The 20,799-nt window shown below is 37.9% G+C and overlaps 1 protein-coding gene across 3 annotated transcripts in view; it reads left to right on the forward strand.

Annotated features, from left to right (window-relative positions):
• LOC127421057 (importin subunit beta-1-like) overlaps positions 1 to 20,799 on the forward strand; it is a 120,087-nt gene that overhangs the window by 38,784 nt on the left and 60,504 nt on the right. For all 3 annotated transcript variants that reach the window (XM_051663789.1, XM_051663788.1, XM_051663787.1), the window contains exons 7-11: positions 2,567 to 2,656; positions 2,744 to 2,854; positions 2,942 to 3,043; positions 3,965 to 4,189; positions 4,385 to 4,576. In XM_051663789.1, the coding sequence (XP_051519749.1) occupies positions 2,567 to 2,656; positions 2,744 to 2,854; positions 2,942 to 3,043; positions 3,965 to 4,189; positions 4,385 to 4,576 (720 nt within the window). The remainder of the gene's footprint in view (positions 1 to 2,566; positions 2,657 to 2,743; positions 2,855 to 2,941; positions 3,044 to 3,964; positions 4,190 to 4,384; positions 4,577 to 20,799) is intronic.

Here is a 20,799-nt window from a genome sequence, read left to right on the forward strand (position 1 = left end):
GCCATGTTTGGAACACTCTCGGGAGGCTGTTTCCAGTCATGACAGTGCATCTTCAATCTACTTGAATGGGGAATGACCGAAATCAAGATTACGATCAATTAACATTTCAAATCAGCAGTAAAATCTGACAACACTGGTATCATAAATGGTGCTGCTTTACCTCAGTTACACTAAAAAACACAATTTTCCCAGATTTTATAGCTAATGCACATGCGTGTTCTCGAGTTGATTGACAGGCGATGTCTGTATCTAAAAGGTGATTGGCTTTTTTACCTGTAAGGCGGGACTTCTTATCTACCGTTGATCGTTGGGCACGAGAGCTTCTTGGTTAAGCGTTCTAATTTCTCCCATTCGTTTTAATAGAAGTGGCTTGTCTCTGCTAAATAGTCTCTGGTGCAAGTTCAAGGTAAAAGCGCTTCATGTGAGCTATAAGTAAATGTCTTGTTCACCATGTACAATTGGTTTGATTCGGTAATTTGAGTAAATGCGATTGCTAACATGGACATGCCATCCATGGTTGCTGGACTACTGTGTGCACTGTTATTTCCTTTTTCCTAATTTATTAATTTCTTCATGTGCAAATAAAAATTTGATGACTAAGCAGTTTCTTTTGATTTCTGTTATCTACCATTTAGAATACAATAATTTTTTTCGATTATTTTTTCAAAGTTGTGTGAAATTGAGTAAATATAATGCTAAATAAGATTTTTGTATTTAAAAAAAAAAAAAAAAATTTATTATAGCAATTGTTTTACTATGTTAAAGTGTGTATCGGCATTGTATCGGCCACCCTGCTCTCTGGATATCGGCATCAGCCATTAAAAAAACATATCAGTGGACCACTAGTTAGTAACTATGGTTTCTATATAAGGAACTATGGTATTTTTGTAATGAAAAAATAAAAGTCTAAATACATTTAGAAAGTTTTTCTGCCACAACTATTATAGGTAATACAGTACAATTAGTGTTACTGCAGTAAATCCATGGTAAAGTTTTGTAAGCGAATTGAAAAGCCTTCTAATTTGTTTTCTCCTGTTTTCTTTGTTGGTACCATTTAGAATGTGGGGACTGTTTGTTTTAAACTAGTTTCTTCACCGAGACATAAGAGTTTTGCAACCGACAATTCTGTACTGCATTCAAACGGGTTTCTCAATCCCCACTGCGAATCTCACTGGTTCACAAGCGCATTTAAAATAGTCTGTTATTCGGTTGAGACCAGTCTGCAAATTACCACACCACATCTGCCCTCGTGCTGCTTTATTTATTATTGAGCTGTGTTGATAATTGATCAATGTAGTGCTGTTTCATTCCGCTTTTGAAGTGAGCAAAATGTGCTCCAAAACATAGAGATGGTAGGGGGAAGGCCCATTGATATTCATGAGGAAATATCAATTTCCTCAAATGCATATAGGGGAAACACTATAACACTGCAATACTTTCATTTCTTAAGTGTGTTATTTAAATAATTAAACAGTAGGCTACATCCACATACTTTGGATGTTTCATTTTTTAAAGTATCCTTCTACAGGGAGGAGTTTTTCTCAGATGTTGGTGTTTTCAAGCTTGCATTAAAACAGTTGTAAAACATCAAACATGCATGCTAAACATGCTGGAAATGCATATCTGCTGAGTTATAGCATGCGATTAGCAATCATACACTGTGTACACAGTAGTTACACTCATGACCTTCAGGACAAAAATGTCCCCATTGAAACCCATTAAACCTGCAATATTGATCCCAGTGTCATTAAAGCATAACATCATGAATTCCATGATATTATGCTTTCATTTCAGAGCCCTGGCTTCAAAATTTTAATGTTTTATATTTTCCACCAGATGACACCATTTTCCTATTTTCTGTGTGCTGTATTATAGAGCACTGCAGGCCAGTTGAATAAATGATGCATCTAAAATTGTGTGGGTGTGTTGGTATGGATGTCGGAGTGTGTTTTGTAATGCGTGTATTGAGAAATTTGTGTGTAAAAAAAAAAAAACAAGTGACATTATGTAAACAAACTGGGTTTACATTTAAAGGGTTAAAATCTTGAAAATTAATATTTGGTAGTTATGATCAGGACTGATGATGGTTAAAAAATCTAAGTCAATGAAAGTGGAAAATAATATGAATATATAATATTTTTATGGCAGTTTTTTGACACGGACATTTTTGTCCTCCTAAGGACCTCTGAGTAACTTTTTTTTAAATTGACGCACAAAGGTTAAGAGCCTGTGATACATGCGTTTTATTTATTCAGGTCTTTAAAAAGGTCTTAAATTTGATTTTTAAAACTTCGCAGCAACCCTGATAAAGTGATAGACGCTGTGATCTTTACCAGTGCGGGGAGTCCATAAAAATTCTGGGAAAATTACTGACGTGACCAATTCGCACAATTTTATGATCATGGAGAAGCTATTGTATTTATTATATCACTCCAAGTCCCCGTGTAAAACTAATCCTGTCCGTTTAGAACTTATGTTTTACAACATGGATTAATAGCCAATGAACTTGAAAATTTTTTTTTTTTATAGAAAGCCAGTGTTGATGTAAATGAGTATTTTTCTGTAGGTAAGAGTGGCTGCGTTACAGAATCTGGTGAAGATCATGTCCTTATATTACCAGTACATGGAGACGTACATGGGCCCTGCGCTGTTTGCGGTGAGTTTGTAACTTCTGTTCGGAACTGATTGACACATGTGAACGCTTGAATATCAGTGATGTTCTTACCCGCTGCTTCATGTTCAGATCACAATAGAGGCCATGAAGAGTGACATTGATGAAGTGGCCTTACAAGGAATTGAGTTCTGGTCCAACGTCTGTGATGAGGAGATGGACCTGGCCATTGAAGCCACTGAGGTGATACACACTGCAATTATTAGATCATCTCCAGCTAATCAATAACCAGCTATTTAGTTCATGATCAGTGTTTGTGTATGTGTTCAGGCATCTGAACAGGGTCGTCCTCCAGAGCACACCAGCAAGTTCTATGCTAAAGGAGCTCTGCAATATCTGGTGCCCATTCTCACACAAACTCTCACCAAACAGGTAACACATGAAACCACCACATATGCTCTACTATCATCAAGGTCCGATTCTCCTCAGACACAGCTCTTTCATTGGGTATGTTCACACCGCAGCTGGATGTGAGCGTTGAACACTTAATGACTTTCTATAATATGTCAGCAAGTCAAGAAAGACCGTCTTGATGGATAAAGTATTTTTAAATAAAGTAATTTACCTCTGTGGTTCAGTTTAATCATCATCAAATCTCAATAGTGTAAAATAAGAGCAAAACATACCATAAAATTGGAAAAACAGCAGGAAAATGGCATAACATGTAAGGTAAGTTGATTTCTATATTTCAGATTTCCATCGACTTGCATTTGCGTTTTTATGCGGTTTGAGAAATATTGGAGAAAAACAAAAAACAGCATGAGCAGAGCATTTACAGTACATATTTTACTACGTGTAGTCTCAACAGATCGCTGAACCTGCTATTGAGCCTATAATTTTATTTTCATTCATTAAAAGAACTGAATGCATTAACTATAAAATATGACTCGCAATTAAAAGTTTAAAACAATAACATGTTTATATATGCTGGAAATCAAGTGTGCAAATGATAAATGTTGAGCTAGATTGATGTAAAAATCACAGTATATCTGACCTGGCTGTTCACACTGAAGGCACATTGGAAAAAATCATATACTTTTTTTATTTTTGGATTTTTTTTTTTTTTTTTTTTCACATGAAAGTGGCCCAGATCGGATTTGAAAATGTCAGATTCAATACGCTTGTGGCTGTTCACATGGTCATCCAATTAAAGGGATAGTTCACCCAAAAATGAAAATTCTCTCATTTACTCACCCTCATGCCGTCCCAGATGTGAATGACTTTCTTCAGCAGAACACAAATGAAAATTTTAAAGAATATCTCAGCTCTTTTGTGAATGTGCTCTCATTTCAGGATGAGAACGATGATGATGATGATTGGAACCCATGTAAAGCTGCTGGCGTGTGTCTCATGCTGCTGGCCACATGCTGTGAGGACGACGTGGTGTCTCACGTGCTGCCATTCATCAAAGAACACATCAAACACCCTGACTGGCGCTACAGAGATGCCTCGGTCATGGCGTTTGGCTCCATCCTAGAGGGACCTGAACTCAACCAGCTGAAACCACTCGTCATTCAGGTGACTGTCAGAATTATTTAAAATGTTTTTAATGTCACAGTCATTTGCTGTTACTTGATTTGTAATGTCAAAACTTCATCACTTGGACTTTATTTATTCAAAGCATTTTGTTTTTGCCATGAGTATAATGTGAGCTGCTCGATGTATAGGGTAACGTACTGTGCGTTTTATAGTTAACCTCTGTTGATGTGATAGGCCATGCCGACGCTCATAGAGCTCATGAAGGACCCCAGTGTGGTAGTGAGGGACACAACAGCCTGGACGTTAGGACGCATCTGTGATCTGCTGCCTGAGGCGGCCATCAATGAAGTGTATCTGGCCCCTCTGCTCCAGTGCCTGATTGAAGGTCTTGGAGCGGAACCCCGCGTGGCCTCCAACGTCTGCTGGGTATGGCGGCATCATTCTCTTACAACACTTCAGAACAGATTAAGCTTCTGTTTCGATTTAAGCATGTCCTGTCACATGACTGCAGTCGTTACTAAAAGCCATCGCTATTTAAAAACAAATAGAAATTCTTAATTATATTGGAACTGTACATTAGGATGCTCCTAAGTGTGCCATCTCAGTAAGCTTGAGCTTTGAGGAAGAATGGGAATCTAGCTTGAAAATAAGGACTGCACAAACTGATCTATTTCTACATTAGGGATGTAAAAACGAATCTAATCGTATCATAAGATGCAACGCTTTCGATCTGACAGCTAGCGTAGATAGCCAAATTGAGAGCTCAAACATCAATTGTAAACTACATATCTGTGTTACAGCTTCTCGAATTTGCCGAACAGTGGTGGCCGGTTACCTCTGTTGCATTTGTTAATGGTCCTTTTTTAAAAAATTTTATTAACAATTTTTATTGATTCCATACAAATTAAATAGACATAACAGAAAATTTTATACTTTCAAAAAACAATACGGTTGTACACAAACTTTTAAAACTACAGATCTCTCTCCACTGCCCCTCCCCGAGAGCCTTCTAAAATGGCCATTTTTTATTAAATAAACCCAGGTTGCCTAGCCTTCTATATGACATTTCTTCAAATGCCGCTACCCTGCCCATCTCTGTGTACCACTCTTGAAATGAGGGCGCTCCAACCGACTTCCATCCCCTAAGTATGACCTGCTTGCCAATCATAACACTGGCTAGGACCCAATTTTTAATGTATCTATCCCCTATATTAATGACCGCCCCACCACCCCTAAAATACAGAGTATGGGGTAAAATTTAATTTGAGTGCCAAATACGTCACACATAAAACTCTGAACCCTCAACCAAAATTCTTGAATCTTATCACACTACTAAAAAACATGGGTTGTGTCCCCATCTTCTGATTGACATCACCAGCAGGTGGGTGTTTAAGACCAAGCCTATACAATCTAGAAGGGGTCCAATAGAATCGATGTAAAATCTTAAATTGCGTAAGGTGCACCCTTGCATCTCTAGATGTAGACTTGATGTTTTTTAGAATCCTAGCTCACACTCCCTCCAATACCAAGTTTAAATCTTTCTCCCATAATCTCTTGAGAGAATTTGAAGCTCCGTCCCCCAGACTCTGAATTAGCAGGGAGTAATACACTGATGCCTCATGACCTTTTCCAAAAGCAGTAATCACCACTCCCAGAATACCTGCCTCTTTAGGGGGGGTGTATGCTACTCCCAAAAATAGTACAGAGCAGGTGGCGCAGCTGTAAATATCTAAAGAACTGAGACATGGTATTCCCATAATGTTGAACCATATTTTCAAAGGATCTCAACACTCCACTCTCATATATGTCACCTTGCATATTAACCTCCCTCAAAATCCACTCTGTCCAGCAGAAAGGGAATTTATACATTATTTTGGGTTCAGCCATATGCTTGAGGCAACATTTAAGTAAATGTCCGAATTAAACACACTGGACACTTTTGTCCATACCGAGTGCAAATGCGAGATAACGGGGTGTAACTTCTACGGTTAATTTGATAGAAAGGATTTGCAATGGCGAAATGGGGCAAGAACTTCCTGGGTATTCCTCAATACAAAACCAGGGAGGGGCTCTCTCAGGTGGAAGTGACCAATGAGCCAAATGTGTGAGACTGAATGCAAAATAATAAAACAAAATCTTGGGTAGGCCTAGCCCACCTTTGTCAGTCAGCCTATGTAACTTACTGAAATGTAATCTGCGACGTTTACCATTCCAAATAAAGGACTTCACTATGCTATCAAATTGCTTTAAATAAGAGAGGGGGACCTCTATAGGGAGAGATTGTAGCAGGTAGTTGAATTTTGGAATACAATTTATTTTAATAACATTAACCATCCCAGTCATAGATAAACGTAATGAAGCCCATCTACCCACATCGCTCAAACCTTTTTATTAAAGGGTCAAAATTAACACTAACTAAATCACACAAATTTGCTGGGAATAAAATACCCAAATACTTAATGCCCTGTTTGGGTCACTGGAAGGCGCCCATCTGAAAAGCAGTTACCGGACAGTACACTGTCAGAGCCAAAACTTCGGATTTAGACCATTTGACTCTGTATCCTGAGAACTTAAAGGAATTAATAATTCTGTGGAGGCAAGGCATAGATCTAGTTGGGTCGGAGACAATAAAATATCATCTGCGTAAAGCAAAAGCTTATGCGCCACCCCTCCCGCCACCACCCCTGGAAAATCATCCTCCTTTCTTATCGCGGCTACTAACGGTTCCAGGGCAAGACAGAACAATAATGTGGAAAGAGGGCAACCCTGCCGGGTGCCCCTATCCAGAGTAAAATGATCTGAAATTAATCCATTCGTTTGAACCGCTACTACCGGGTGTCTATAAAGTAACTTAATTCACCCAATAAAAGTATTCCTGAACCCGTACATTTCCAAAATCTTAATAATCCCATTTTTCCATATCAAATGCCTTTTCAGCATCAAGTGAGATGGCAGCGACCGGAGTCTGATCGCTCGCAATCATCGGTTAGCCAAAATTTTTGACAATATTTGAACGTCTAGCTGGATCAGGGAAATTGGAAGGTAACTCTTACACTCGCTTGGATCCTTGACGTTTTTAAGAATCGGACCGATCCGGGCTTGCGTCATGATTGGCGGAGGTTTTCCATTCTTTAATGATTCCGTATAAACTTCTAGCAAAAGTGAAGCCAGTTCTATAGCATAAGATCTAAAAAAAAAAAAACATAGCGGCAAAGCCATCTGGCCCTGGAGCCTTGCCTGTAGGCAAGGCCTTAATTACCTCACCAAGCTCTACCAAGGTTTTCTCAGAATCAAGAATTCAGGATTTTGCAAAAGGGATACATTAAAGCGCCAACTATATGATTTCCTTTTCTCCATATGTGGCAACACCTCTAAACTCACCAGGGCGTGACCTGAGACTAAACATTTTCCAATTGAGCAATCAACAACAGATGAAATTAGGGACTTGGATATAAAAAAATAAAAAAATCTATTCTAGAATAAATCTTATGGACTGAAGAAAAAAAATGTATAGTCCCTACCAGATGGGATTTTTACACATCCTGTGAAGCATGACTGTTGCTCTAGGGGTCTTGCACACTTTTGCTTCACTATGATCAAGGACCGAGTCCATCAAAAGATTAAAATCTCCTCCCAATATTATATCATGAGGGGTGCCAGCGGCTTGCAACATCCCTTCAAGATCTATTAAAAAAAAAAAGCCCTGATCATCAACGCTAGGTGTGTAAATATTTGCCAAAATAAGATTTTGCCCCTGAATTTCTGCTAAAACAATAATGACTCTTCCTAATTTATCTTTAATCTGTTTGAGACATTTGAATTGTAGATGCTTATCAGTGTAATGACTCCCCTGCTCTTACTTGAGCCAGCACTAAAGAAAATATCACCCCATATCTTCCCAAATTTTTCAAACAGTCCATGCACACCTGCGAGAGCTCCCGTGATAACTTTGCCATCGGATTGCTCAAGTCCGGTGTTTCTATACAAATTTTGTGAGACAGTTACATAAAAACAGATAATCTATAAAACAAACTCCAGCCAATAGGTGGAATAAACACCAAGAACGTGTAGATTCATCCACATTACTGTCCCGAAGGTGTTATTCCACAAAACAAACTCCAGCTGCTAGACGGAACCAGCACAAAAAGAAACAAAGGCACTCAGTTTCCGCGGACAGTCAAATGAATGTTCAGTGAGCTGGCCCATTCGCTGCTACATGAATGCAACAGATGACCTAATCGCTAATCAAAAAAGTTACAGGGAACTGTTGAGGAGAGAGATAATGAAACGGGTGAGCACTTTAACTTTGAGCTCAAATGTGTCTGCAGCGGCTCTGATATACGGACTGTTTAAATGAGACTGTTGCACACCGTTCTATTATTGTAGTACCGCGATGGCACGTATCAACAAAACGAACCGCTTCTCAGCACCCTCAAGAAACAAATCAGCCAAAAAAATGTATTGGCCGATGCAATAAATTCAGAATATCGTCCGATTTATTGGCCTCAGCGATGTATCAGTCGACCACTAATTGTATCCGTTAGTAGTAGTATCGGGCCAAGCACCGAAGGTGTGTAAGCACCTATTGTGTTTGTTAGTTTTCTTTTTGGGGGCCAAGCAGCGAAGTTGATGGAACCCTTTTGTAATTGTACTGATTTTTTTTCTTATTTAAAAAAAAAAAAAATGTCTGCCCTAAAAGTGTCTGGGCATCAGAGACCGTCGTTGAGACACCAAACTTGGCAGGATGATCCCAAATCCCCCTCACAACTCAGGTTCACAAACGCATACCCATCTTACCCTAGGTGGCGCTATAATAAACACTTTTGCATTTTGGCTCTGATCTCTTCAACCGTAAGGGCTAGAATCAAAATAATTGTTTCCTCTTCCTTGAGTCAAGCCCTACATATGTATATCTCCGATTTCATTTCTGTCTATAATTGTTTTTTCCGCCATTTTAGAATTTTTGGAAAAACCTACTTTTTCAGACTCCTAGTTTAGTCCGATCAGCATGCAATTTGGTATACATCATCTACAGACCCTCCTGACAAAGTTAGCAAAATAATGTCAATAGGTGAAATCGTTCAGAAGATATTAACAATACAATTCCTTCGGTTTAACACAATTTGAGTAATTGTTCGATATCTACTCAACACAAATTCCAAATGTAACCAAACTTGGTACTCTGTCAACAGGATGTTTAGAATAAGTCAGCGAAGTTTTGTACAATTTCAGTCATAACTTTGCAGCTGTCATTGCAGTCATAACTTTGTTCGCATTTGAATCTTTGGTTCAAATGCGAACATATTCTTAAATTGATTTGACAAATTAACAAAAATGACTGCCAGCGGCCAATCAAATTTCAGCACCTTATAACTCATATTGGGAATGGTTGAGGCTTATTGAAATTACTATACACAAGCAGGGTGTCAGCTCGAAGCTGCATATCAAATTTTGTGACAATCGGCTACACGGTGGTGGTATTAGCTAATTCTCGTTTTTGCTCATAACTCCAGAACCGTATAAGCTACTAAACAAATGTGTAGCTTCTCTGAATCCACCAGTGCCCCCAATGATATGTCCACAAGAATTTCCATTCCCGCAAGAACTTATCACAAATATTTTTTTGAAAACCTACTTTTTCGAACTCGTCCTAGGCTGTTTTTTCAATTTGCACAAAAATAGTTAAATATCTACAAACCCTCCAGACAAAAATGTATCAAAATAATTGTATTTCAAACTTGGCAAAACAGAAAAAAAAAAAACCTTGGGACAAGGAACATTGAGGCCACCTGCAAAAATTACATAAATTTGGCTAGAACTATAACAAGAAATGGCCATTTATAAAACTGAATTTTTTTAGCTATTAGAAATATGGAGAGAAAACAGGCTGTTTCACTGTTTGTCCATCAGAGAGAGCCAGACAGTTATATTCTACCATTCAGCCACTCCTTGTAAATCAGATAAATAAGTTAACAGCTTTTTTCTTAACTTCTCCTTTGGAACAATAGCTTCTGTTGTTCTTATTTGTCAGTTACCAGAGCCTCAGTAAATATAATTCCTTGTTGTCACTAATTGTATTTAGACTTTTTGCGGTGTGCACGTTCCTGCACTGGTATAAAAAAAAAATACAGCATGTTTTATCTACTGTAAAACGGCCTTTAATAATATACTATGGTGATATTAATAGCCTGCGAATTTACACATTGGTAAAAAGCCTGTAAATCAGCACATTCAAGTGATGCTGGTTAACAAGATGCCAGAAAATGTAGGACACTGTTGAGTTCACTCCACGAACCTATGTAAGATTCGAGTTGGGCTCTCTGCATCATTATTCAAAACTGTTTGCATCCATATGACCAAAGTAAGTTCATAGTTGTTGCTTCTTCCCTGAATACAAAATCAAAAGTAACAGTCAGTACCTGGTGTGGCCACCAGCTGCATTAAGTACTGCAGTGCATCTCCTCCTCATGGACTGCACCAGATTTGCCAGTTCTTGCTGTGAGAAGTTTATATGTAATGCCATTTTTCCTGCTGTCTTTCCATTTTATGGTGTGTTTTGCTCATAGGTAATATTACACTTTGATTATTTAAATTCCACCATACGAAGGCAAATGACTACATAAAAATACTTTATCCATCAACTGTCTTTCATCTGCGGACATATTATCAGATAGACGTGTCCTATCTGTGTTAAAAACGGATAATTTTTAATACATTAATACATTTTTAATTATAATTTAATTCATTATTCATACTATAATGATGAACATGCTGGAGTTTGTTATACGCATGTTCAAGGAATGTTAAACGCATGTGGGTCAGTTTAAGTGTCAGCTGCTCAGACCAGTGTCTAATATGGGCTATTTAAAATGTCATGTGAACAACCTAACAAAAAAATCAGATCTGGGCCACATTCAGCTGCGGTGTGCACGTAGCATTAGATCATCAGTGCTACAGCTTCACTCGCACTCAAACAAGGCGGTGCTCGCATCGCGATTTCAGAGGCAGCTGTTGTAGTTACAATCAACAAGAACTCGCGAATTCACACTTGCAGTGTATGTGAGAAATATTCTGCACCTATTTTACCTCACCTGATTGAGAAGTGCCCTGGCAACACTTTATTGTAAAATTTAGATGCAGTTGGACCAAATGGATTTTAAACTGGGCTCACATTGTTTCTTTAACTGTGTATATAGTCATATAGATGTTATGTAAAATCATTAGTTGTTCAGATAAGCCATAATCAGTTGAGAACATGAAACTTGAGATAAAACATGATAAACAAATTATAAAGTAAAAATGACATTTGTGTTTATTGTTGATTTATATGTCTGTGATCTGCTTACAAGAGATCCTGATGCATTATTTTGCTCATAATAATGTTTTTTGTTTATAATTTCATTAGAATATAGTAAAATACTTTGTAAGGTTTGACTAACAGAGCTTCATGACCCACTGAGTTGTTAATTAACTTTTTTTTTTTTTTTTTTTGGGGGGGGGTACATTTAATTTTTCACTATTTTACCTGGCAAACCAACTTGTACTTTTTCAAATCTCTACGAGATTTTTAGGTATAATATAACTCGGGGAAATATGAGCTCAGTATAAAAAAAATTATGATTGGCTGTGAATAAAGCGCGTTTAAAGCGGCTGCCGCGGCCGCTCAGAAAAATACGAAATTTTTGGCTCTCGCAGCACCTGCTGTGAAGAGCCGTGCACGTGAAAGCGGCAGGATTTTGGGTGTACGAGCACCGCCTGCGAACCACTAGCAAAACGCTTTCTGCGTGCCTCTCATTGAAATGAACTAGACACTCGTGCTTGCCGTGTCCCGTGTGAAACGGCCTTAAGAGTAAGTGCACAGTGAGCAGAGTGCTGCCACATTTTTGCTGAACTTCAAGCTGTTAATTTGTAATAATTTCGATACACCTATATAAAAAGAGCAATCTCTGCAAACAAACGAAGTGATCAAGCTTTCACTCTTTTTTTTTTTTTTTTTTGAACAATGAAGCACACTAGTGCTACGTGTGATATTGGAGTGATCTGATTTTGCCTCATCACATCGTGGGGCTCATATTACAGGACCTTTCACTAGAGGCAGAAATGTATATAAAAAAAAAAAGCTTTGTGAACTACTCAGCTGCTGGGTGAAGAGAAATGCTTAAAACATACAACTTCATCCTCAAACACCCGTTACATCTCCGTCACTCTAGAGCTCCATCTTACAGAGATATAAGCAAATATGTTTTGGGCATGGCCTATAATGACTAATTAGCCTGTATCTTGTCAGTGCAATTTTCAAACTTAACAAAATTTGTACACGTGGACAAGAAAACACACTGAGGTAACAAAACTTGTTTTCTTCATTTTTAATGCTACGGGGTGATATAACTTGAGACAATTCTATTTCTGCAACTGTGCTCAAAGCAGGTGAAATGTCACACCAAAATAGCTGTCCATAGCATCCATAGGATCTTTTCTGTCAAATTTGTTTGTTTTGGTCATCTCGCCATATGTGCTTGGGCCCCCGACAATAGTCGTTTGCGGCTATATTTAGGGGTCCAAGCACCAAAGGTGCAAGAACCCTATTGTATTTTTTTTCAGATTTTCATATTTAGGGACCAAACACCGAAGGTGCGTAGGCACCTGTTGTGTTGGTGTTCTTTTTATTATTATTATTCTGTATACATTTCCTATGGCAGCACATAGAACCGTTCGTGGGAAAGTTATGAAATTTTGCACACAGGTAGAGGACAGTCTGAAGTGCTACCATAGGGAAAAAAAGATATTTATCACAAACCCTCTAGTGCCACCAACAGTTCAAAGTTTCACTCATGTTTATGCTAATAACTTTTGAACTAAGTCCTAGAGACAAAATTTAGAATTTTCAACGTCTGATTTGCACAAAAATTTATGTGCATCATCTGGAGACACTCAGGACAAAAATGTATTAAAATAATTTTGATAGACAAAATCGTTTTTGAATGGCGCTTCAACAAATTCAATGAAGAACACGCAAAATTGAATTTGAGGCTGTATCTACACAGCGCTTTGACGGATTGTGACGAAACTTGGTATGTGTCATAGCCATCATGCCCTGAGGTGACCTGCAGTGTTCTGGAGCAGTGCCCCCTATGGGTCAGGAGATATAAAAAATGTCTAGTTTTGCTTAACTTCTGAATGTTATGACACTGGTCTTCATAGATTCCTTGGGTCAAGCCGAGTTCAACGATACCACATTTGTCATGGTCGGCCAAACATCCTCTCGGCCATTATTCATTTAATTGAAAACCTACTTTTTTGAACTCCTCCCACAGTGATAATCGAATTTTCACCTAATTTTGCTCAGATCATCTTCATACCATGCTAATAAAAAGTTTTGAGCTTGCGGTCTCAACTGAATGTATCAACACCCAAAATAAAATTTTCATTTTCGCTCATTCCACATTTTCCTCAAATTAAAAAAATTACTCTCTAGCATCGCCTCTATAGCATTGCAATAATTCAGTCTTACTCACAAACTTGCATGTTGATTCAGTCTGAAATCATTCAACTAAATTGAATGGAATCACTCAGGGCTGTGTTAACCAAAAGCATTGTTAGCCCAAGTTGCGCTTAAAGACCATTGGTGCCTATGCTACCTACAATCAACTTACACTAACGATGCTATTGGGAAACACAGCCCAGAACAGTTAATAAATTAACATCAGACTCACTGCACTGCATTTCTTTACTCTGTCATCTCTGACTTCAAAATAACAAATGTTTGGTATATTATCCCCTTAACTGGCACTCCCCTTTTTAGCATTTACCAGAATTATATTTTCAACTTTGCTATTCAATGCTTGGGACTAGAGACCTAATTTTGGGTAAAATAAGTAAAATACATTATAAAACACCAAATTTCTTAGAATTATTGTAGACGCAGTACCAAATGTGGCCACAAGATGACATCAAAGCTCCATTGCTCCAAGAGTGACATACTCTGATTTAAATGCCTGGGTCTGTAGACCTATTTATGAACTCTTTTTAAAGACGACACTTGGGAGTTTGAAGTGCAATCAGTTATTTAAGTTAATTTAAAAAAGCTATAGAAGTAAGTTTATTGAAATGAAAATGCAATGCACTTATTTTATTAAAGTGGCCACAGGATGACATCACCACTCAAACCACATGAGGACACTATTTTATTGCAAAACATTATATAAAATTAAAGATTATAATTATTATAATATTTATAATGCATGGTTACTGTAAGGGGGGAGTCACCCACTGGTCCAAGGACTGTATCCAATGGCGTGGCTGAAGGTCTCCTGTGTGTTCTGTCTTATCGTGTGCGACATTAAACAATACTTCGATTATTTGATTTGAGTTCCATGTTTTATTAATCTTATCATTAATTCTTTTCTTTATTTCATCTGACTCAAATTATGAAAAACCTCGATGTATCTATGCTCTGAATTTGAGTAATTCTCTCTTCTAGACTGCATTTGTTATTTGGGTCCAGTGCTGGTCAGACACAGGTCCTTTAACTACAAATTCATCAGTTTCAGATATTAGTAAGTTTTAGACTAAGTCCTTATATAGGTTCTCGGCTTTATCCGTTTAGTCTTATTTGGCTAAGTTCTGTAATAGATTCTCGGTTTACCGTTTAGCCCCAGTCAATTAAGTCCTGTTTTACAGATTCTCGGTCCTACCCTTAGTATTCCCATTTAATTCTACTTGGCTAAGTTCTATTATAGATTCTCGGTTTACCGTTTAGACTTTTACATACTTAACTAATGGTTTTCTTCTGAAGTAGCTTAATTAAGCCAACTCTGACCATAGATTTGTAGTTAACAAGAAATATACTAGAAAACAGTTCTTCAGAATGAATAATAATAATTTATTTACCAGGTAATAGTAATACATTCAAACAATCCAATTTAAAATAATAAATCAAACTCAAAGCTATCAGTGAACCAAGCATAATATAATTAAAGTTGTATTCCATTCAAACATTTACCAAACATAAGAAATACAAATTGCAATTACCTGGTAGTGAAAAAACTACATGCAAATGACGAAGCATGGGAGATCTGATTTACAGATTCCCAGAGCTTCTCTGCCATCTTTCCTTAAGTACCAAACGATTCCATTGTTATTTCAGATGTGTGTGTTTGATGTTATTTAGGATTTGGTTTACAATTTAGGGAGTTGTAAGTCGACCTTTGAGTAGGTTGTTTGATGTTTACAAAGAATACACCTAATCTGCATACAGCATCTGGTCTCTGTGTGAGACTTGGGAGGGGCATGCCCCGGATAGAATACTGTATTTTATTAAGTTCTTAAATCTTACTTGTGATTTGACTTTGCTGAAAGGGAATGAGACCTTTTACCAGTTGCACTGAGACCTCTTGAATGATACCAAACATGTATGATCAGAAAACCTTTTACATTACAGAACAGGATAAGTCATAACTTAGTTTTTAGTGTCCTTAAAGTGACCTGAAGTGAGAGAGAGCAGATGTGAGTGTGATTTGCATTTTATTGTCCCCTCAAGTCCCCCCAAAAATGCCTTTTGCTCTGACGATTGCGTTGACAACTGGAGCGCGAACTGGCTGCGTACTCTGCGTTTAGGGAGCGGCAGAACTGTTGTACAGAACTAATGATCTAAATTCTTTCGACACTGAAAACTGTAACTACACTGAACTAACAACTATAAGCTATGAAATGGCGAAAGTGGACATTAATAAAACATGATCTTGCTTTGGTTTATATTTCCCTGTGGGACATTGTTCACATTTTCACTGTAATAGGTTTCCAGACTTCTCTTCTTCTTGACAAATTCATCCAGATCTGACAAGAGCCCTTAAAGGGATAGTTCACCCAAAAATTAAAATTCTCTTATCATTTACTCACCCTTATACCATCCCAGATGTGTATGACTTCTTTCTTCTGCAGAACACAAATGAAGATTTTTAGAAGAATTTCTCACCTCTTTTGGTGCATACAATGCAAGTGAATGGGTGGCAACATTTTAAAGCTAAAAAAATCACAAGTCAGCATAAAAGTAATCCATAAAACTCCAGTGGTTAAATCAATATCTTCAGAAGCAATGTGATATGAGAATGTGTGAATAAGAAACAGATCACTTTCATATTCTTTTTGGGTGATTCACATTCTTCTCTGCATACTGCTTCCTGCTAGGCTGGGAGAAGAACTTCTAGCAAAAAATTACTTAAATATTGATCTGTTTCTCACCCACACCTATCATATCACTTCTGAAGATATGGATTTAACCACTGGAGTCATCTGGATTACTTTTCAGGGCTCCAGACTAAAAAAGTGACTTAGGTGGTATTGGCTCCTAAACTGAAACATTAAGGAGATAAATGGCTGTTTTTAGTCGCCAAATCACAGAATTGCTCAATTTAGATTGCTGTTCAGAAACCAGATAGAAAGCCAAAGAAAATGAAGTCAGCTGATAACCCATTCATCGAAGGTTTAAATAAACCGTATATATAGTTGAGAAGATAAGTTTGCATCCCCTTTTGTCTCAAATGTTCACATCCCTTTCATAATTTATACAAATATAAGAGATGAAAGATTTTTATTTAGTACTATTCAGAATCTACATTACAGATATTTACATATAGTATGCATATAGTAGTGTGTTGTCTTCTTGAGCAGCAATGAATGTTTGCACCTTGTGTAACAGTTGTGTACAAGTGTCAAAAGCTTGACTATACATATATATACATATACATACACATATTGTGGGTGTGTGTGTATGTGTATGTGTGTGTGTGTGTATAATATATATATATATATATATTATACAGGTGCATCTCAATAAATTAGAATGTCGTGGAAAAGTTCATTTATTTCAGTAATTCAACTCAAATTGTGAAACTCGTGTATTAAATAAATTCAGTGCACACAGACTGAAGTAGTTTAAGTCTTTGGTTCTTTTAATTGTGATGATTTTGGCTCACATTTAACAAAAACCCACCAATTCACTATCTCAAAAAATTAGAATATGGTGACATGCCAATCAGCTAATCAACTCAAAACACCTGCAAAGGTTTCCTGAGCCTTCAAAATGGTCTCTCAGTTTGGTTCACTAGGCTACACAATCATGGGGAAGACTGCTGATCTGACAGTTGTCCAGAAGACAATCATTGACACCCTTCACAAGGAGGGTAAGCCACAAACATTCATTGCCAAAGAAGCTGGCTGTTCACAGAGTGCTGTATCCAAGCATGTTAACAGAAAGTTGAGTGGAAGGAAAAAGTGTGGAAGAAAAAGATGCACAACCAACCGAGAGAACCACAGCCTTATGAGGATTGTCAAGCAAAATCGATTCAAGAATTTGAGTGAACTTCACAAGGAATGGACTGAGGCTGGGGTCAAGGCATCAAGAGCCACCACACACAGACATGTCAAGGAATTTGGCTACAGTTGTCGTATTCCTCTTGTTAAGCCACTCCTGAACCACAGACAACGTCAGAGGCGTCTTACCTGGGCTAAGGAGAAGAAGAACTGGACTGTTGCCCAGTGGTCCAAAGTCCTCTTTTCAGATGAGAGCAAGTTTTGTATTTCATTTGGAAACCAAGGTCCTAGATTCTGGAGGAAGGGTGGAGAAGCTCATAGCCCAAGTTGCTTGAAGTCCAGTGTTAAGTTTCCACAGTCTGTGATGATTTGGGGTGCAATGTCATCTGCTGGTGTTGGTCCATTGTGTTTTTTGAAAACCAAAGTCACTGCACCCGTTTACCAAGAAATTTTGGAGCACTTCATGCTTCCTTCTGCTGACCAGCTTTTTAAAGATGCTGATTTCATTTTCCAGCAGGATTTGGCACCTGCCCACACTGCCAAAAGCACCAAAAGTTGGTTAAATGACCATGGTGTTGGTGTGCTTGACTGGCCAGCAAACTCACCAGACCTGAACACCATAGAGAATCTATGGGGTATTGTCAAGAGGAAAATGAGAAACAAGAGACCAAAAAATGCAGATGAGCTGAAGGCCACTGTCAAAGAAACCTGGGCTTCCATACCACCTCAGCAGTGCCACAAACTGATCACCTCCATGCCATGCCGAATTGAGGCAGTAATTAAAGCAAAAGGAGCCCCTACCAAGTATTGAGTACATATACAGTAAATGAACATACTTTCCAGAAGGCCAACAATTCACTAAAAATGTTTTTTTTATTGGTCTTATGATGTATTCTAATTTTGTGAGATCGTGAATTGGTGGGTTTTTGTTAAATGTGAGCCAAAATCATCACAATTAAAAGAACCAAAGACTTAAACTACTTCAGTCTGTGTGCACTGAATTTATTTAATACACGAGTTTCACAATTTGAGTTGAATTACTGAAATAAATGAACTTTTCCACGACATTCTAATTTATTGAGATGCACCTGTGTATATATACACACACACACACACACATATATATATATATATATATATATATATACGTGTGTGTGTGTGTGTGATATATATATATATATATATATATATATATATATATATACTCAAGATGATATCTGACGAAACCGCATATGAAAGCACACAACCCAACTGTCACCAGTGGCGACTAGATTTTAAATGATTGTCGCAATCGGTTATTTTTAGTCGCATTTGTGACCATTTTAGTCGCAGTGTGGAGCTCTGCTTTTATGGTGCCTGAATTTGCTTTTGGAGCATAAAAATTTGGCACCCATTCACTTGCGTTGTACAGACCTACAGAGCTGAAATATTCTTCTTAAAAACTTGATGTCACTTGAGTACTCTTAATTAGATACTTTCTTACTCTTAATCAAGTAATTATTTATGTTAGCACTTTTACTTCTACTTGAGAAATCAAATCTTGACTAGCGATCCATTGGCTGCATCTATTCACTGAAACGGCCAATGCGCATTTTGGAGAGGCCATGGAACCTTTGGTTTAATTGACAGCTCTGCCTGTGAATTATGGAGAGACTCGTGGGTGGGCTCAAACAACATGGACGTTTCACTGAAATAGTGGAGACCTCAAGACCTCAATGCTGATTAATGAAATAAGTTTTATAATCAATATTTTATTGATAATGGACATTTTAATTTACGTTATGACGCAAGCAAAGGATGATCAGTCGTTTTTTCCTAAATTTTTGCTGTTTTGGATAAAATGGTTGTCTACTTTCAATCGTGGACATTTACCATGGATTGTATCTTGAAATTCTTGCCATCATCCGATCTAATAGATAAGTAATACCGTTCACATGTTGCATGTTTTAAAATCCACTCAGTATTTTAATGCATTTCTATAATGATGTCATTCAGATCGCAAAACGGGGCATATTTTGAAGCTAGAGACTTGTAGCTTTTGAACAATATAAGGTTTGTCAAGATGAAAGTCGGATATGAAGGTAATATAGTCCAATAAACATACTGTTGTAGTCAGAAGTTTACATACACCTTAGCCAAATACATTTAAACACAGTTTTTCACAATTCCTGACATTTAATCGTAGACAACATTCCCTGTCTTAGGTCAGTTAGGATCACTACTTTATTGTAAGAATGTGAAATGTCAGAATAATAGTAGAGAGTGATTTATTTCAGCTTTTTTTTTCAATCAAATCACTTTGTCACTCAACCATATACACAAGTGCAACAGTGGGTGAAAGTCTTGGGCAGTCGTGACAGTGAGACATATACCAATCTACAATAAACATGAGATTTACACAATTTACAAAACTAATATACACAATTACACACAACAAAATACATAAATAATATACAATGTACATTATACAATACACACAATATAGAATACACAGTATACAATAAAATTAATATAATATAAATGTGCAGTAAGGTTGTATAGTGTTGTATTGACATTCAGGCTGTCGGTTGATAGTCAGTTGCCAATGTGTTAAGAGAAATATACTTATGAAAGTCCAGTGTGAGATTAAGAAAGTGCAGTGCTGATATATTTTGATCATGAGCGATCAAGAGTTCAAAAGTCTGATTGCTTGGGGGAAGAAGCTGTCGTGAAGTCGGCTGGTGCGGGTCCTGATGCTGCGACACTGCCTGCCTAATGGTAGCAGTGAGAAGAGCCCATGGCTCGGGTGGCTGGAGTCTTTTCACACACCGCCTGGTATAGATGTCCTGGAGGGGGGGAAGCTCACCTCCAATGATGTGTCTGGCAGTTCGTACCACCCTTTGCACGGCTTTGCGGTTGAGTGCGGTGCTGTTGCCGTACCAGGCAGTGATGCAGCCAGTCAGGATGCTCTCTACAGTGCTGGTGTAGAACCGTGTGAGGATGTGGTAGTTCATTCCTTTCATCACATTCCCAGTGGGTCAGAAGTTTACATACACATCGTTAGTATTTGGTAGCATTGCCTTTTAAATTGTTTAACTTCGGTCAAACGTTTTGGGTAGCCTTCCTCATGCTTCTCACAATAAGTTGCTGGAATTTTGGCCCATTCCTCCAGACAGAAGTGGTGTAAATGGTCTGTACATATATAGCGCTTTTTTAACCTAAAGCGCTTTACACTGTGACAAATTCACACACACACACACACACACACACCAATGACGGCAGAGCTGCCATGCAAGGCGCTAGCCTGCTATTGGGAGCAACTTGGGGTTCAGTGTCTTGCCCAAGGACACTTCAGCATG

This window comes from Myxocyprinus asiaticus, chromosome 30, assembly GCF_019703515.2.
Source record: "Myxocyprinus asiaticus isolate MX2 ecotype Aquarium Trade chromosome 30, UBuf_Myxa_2, whole genome shotgun sequence".
NCBI classification, from domain to species: Eukaryota; Metazoa; Chordata; class Actinopteri; order Cypriniformes; family Catostomidae; genus Myxocyprinus; species Myxocyprinus asiaticus.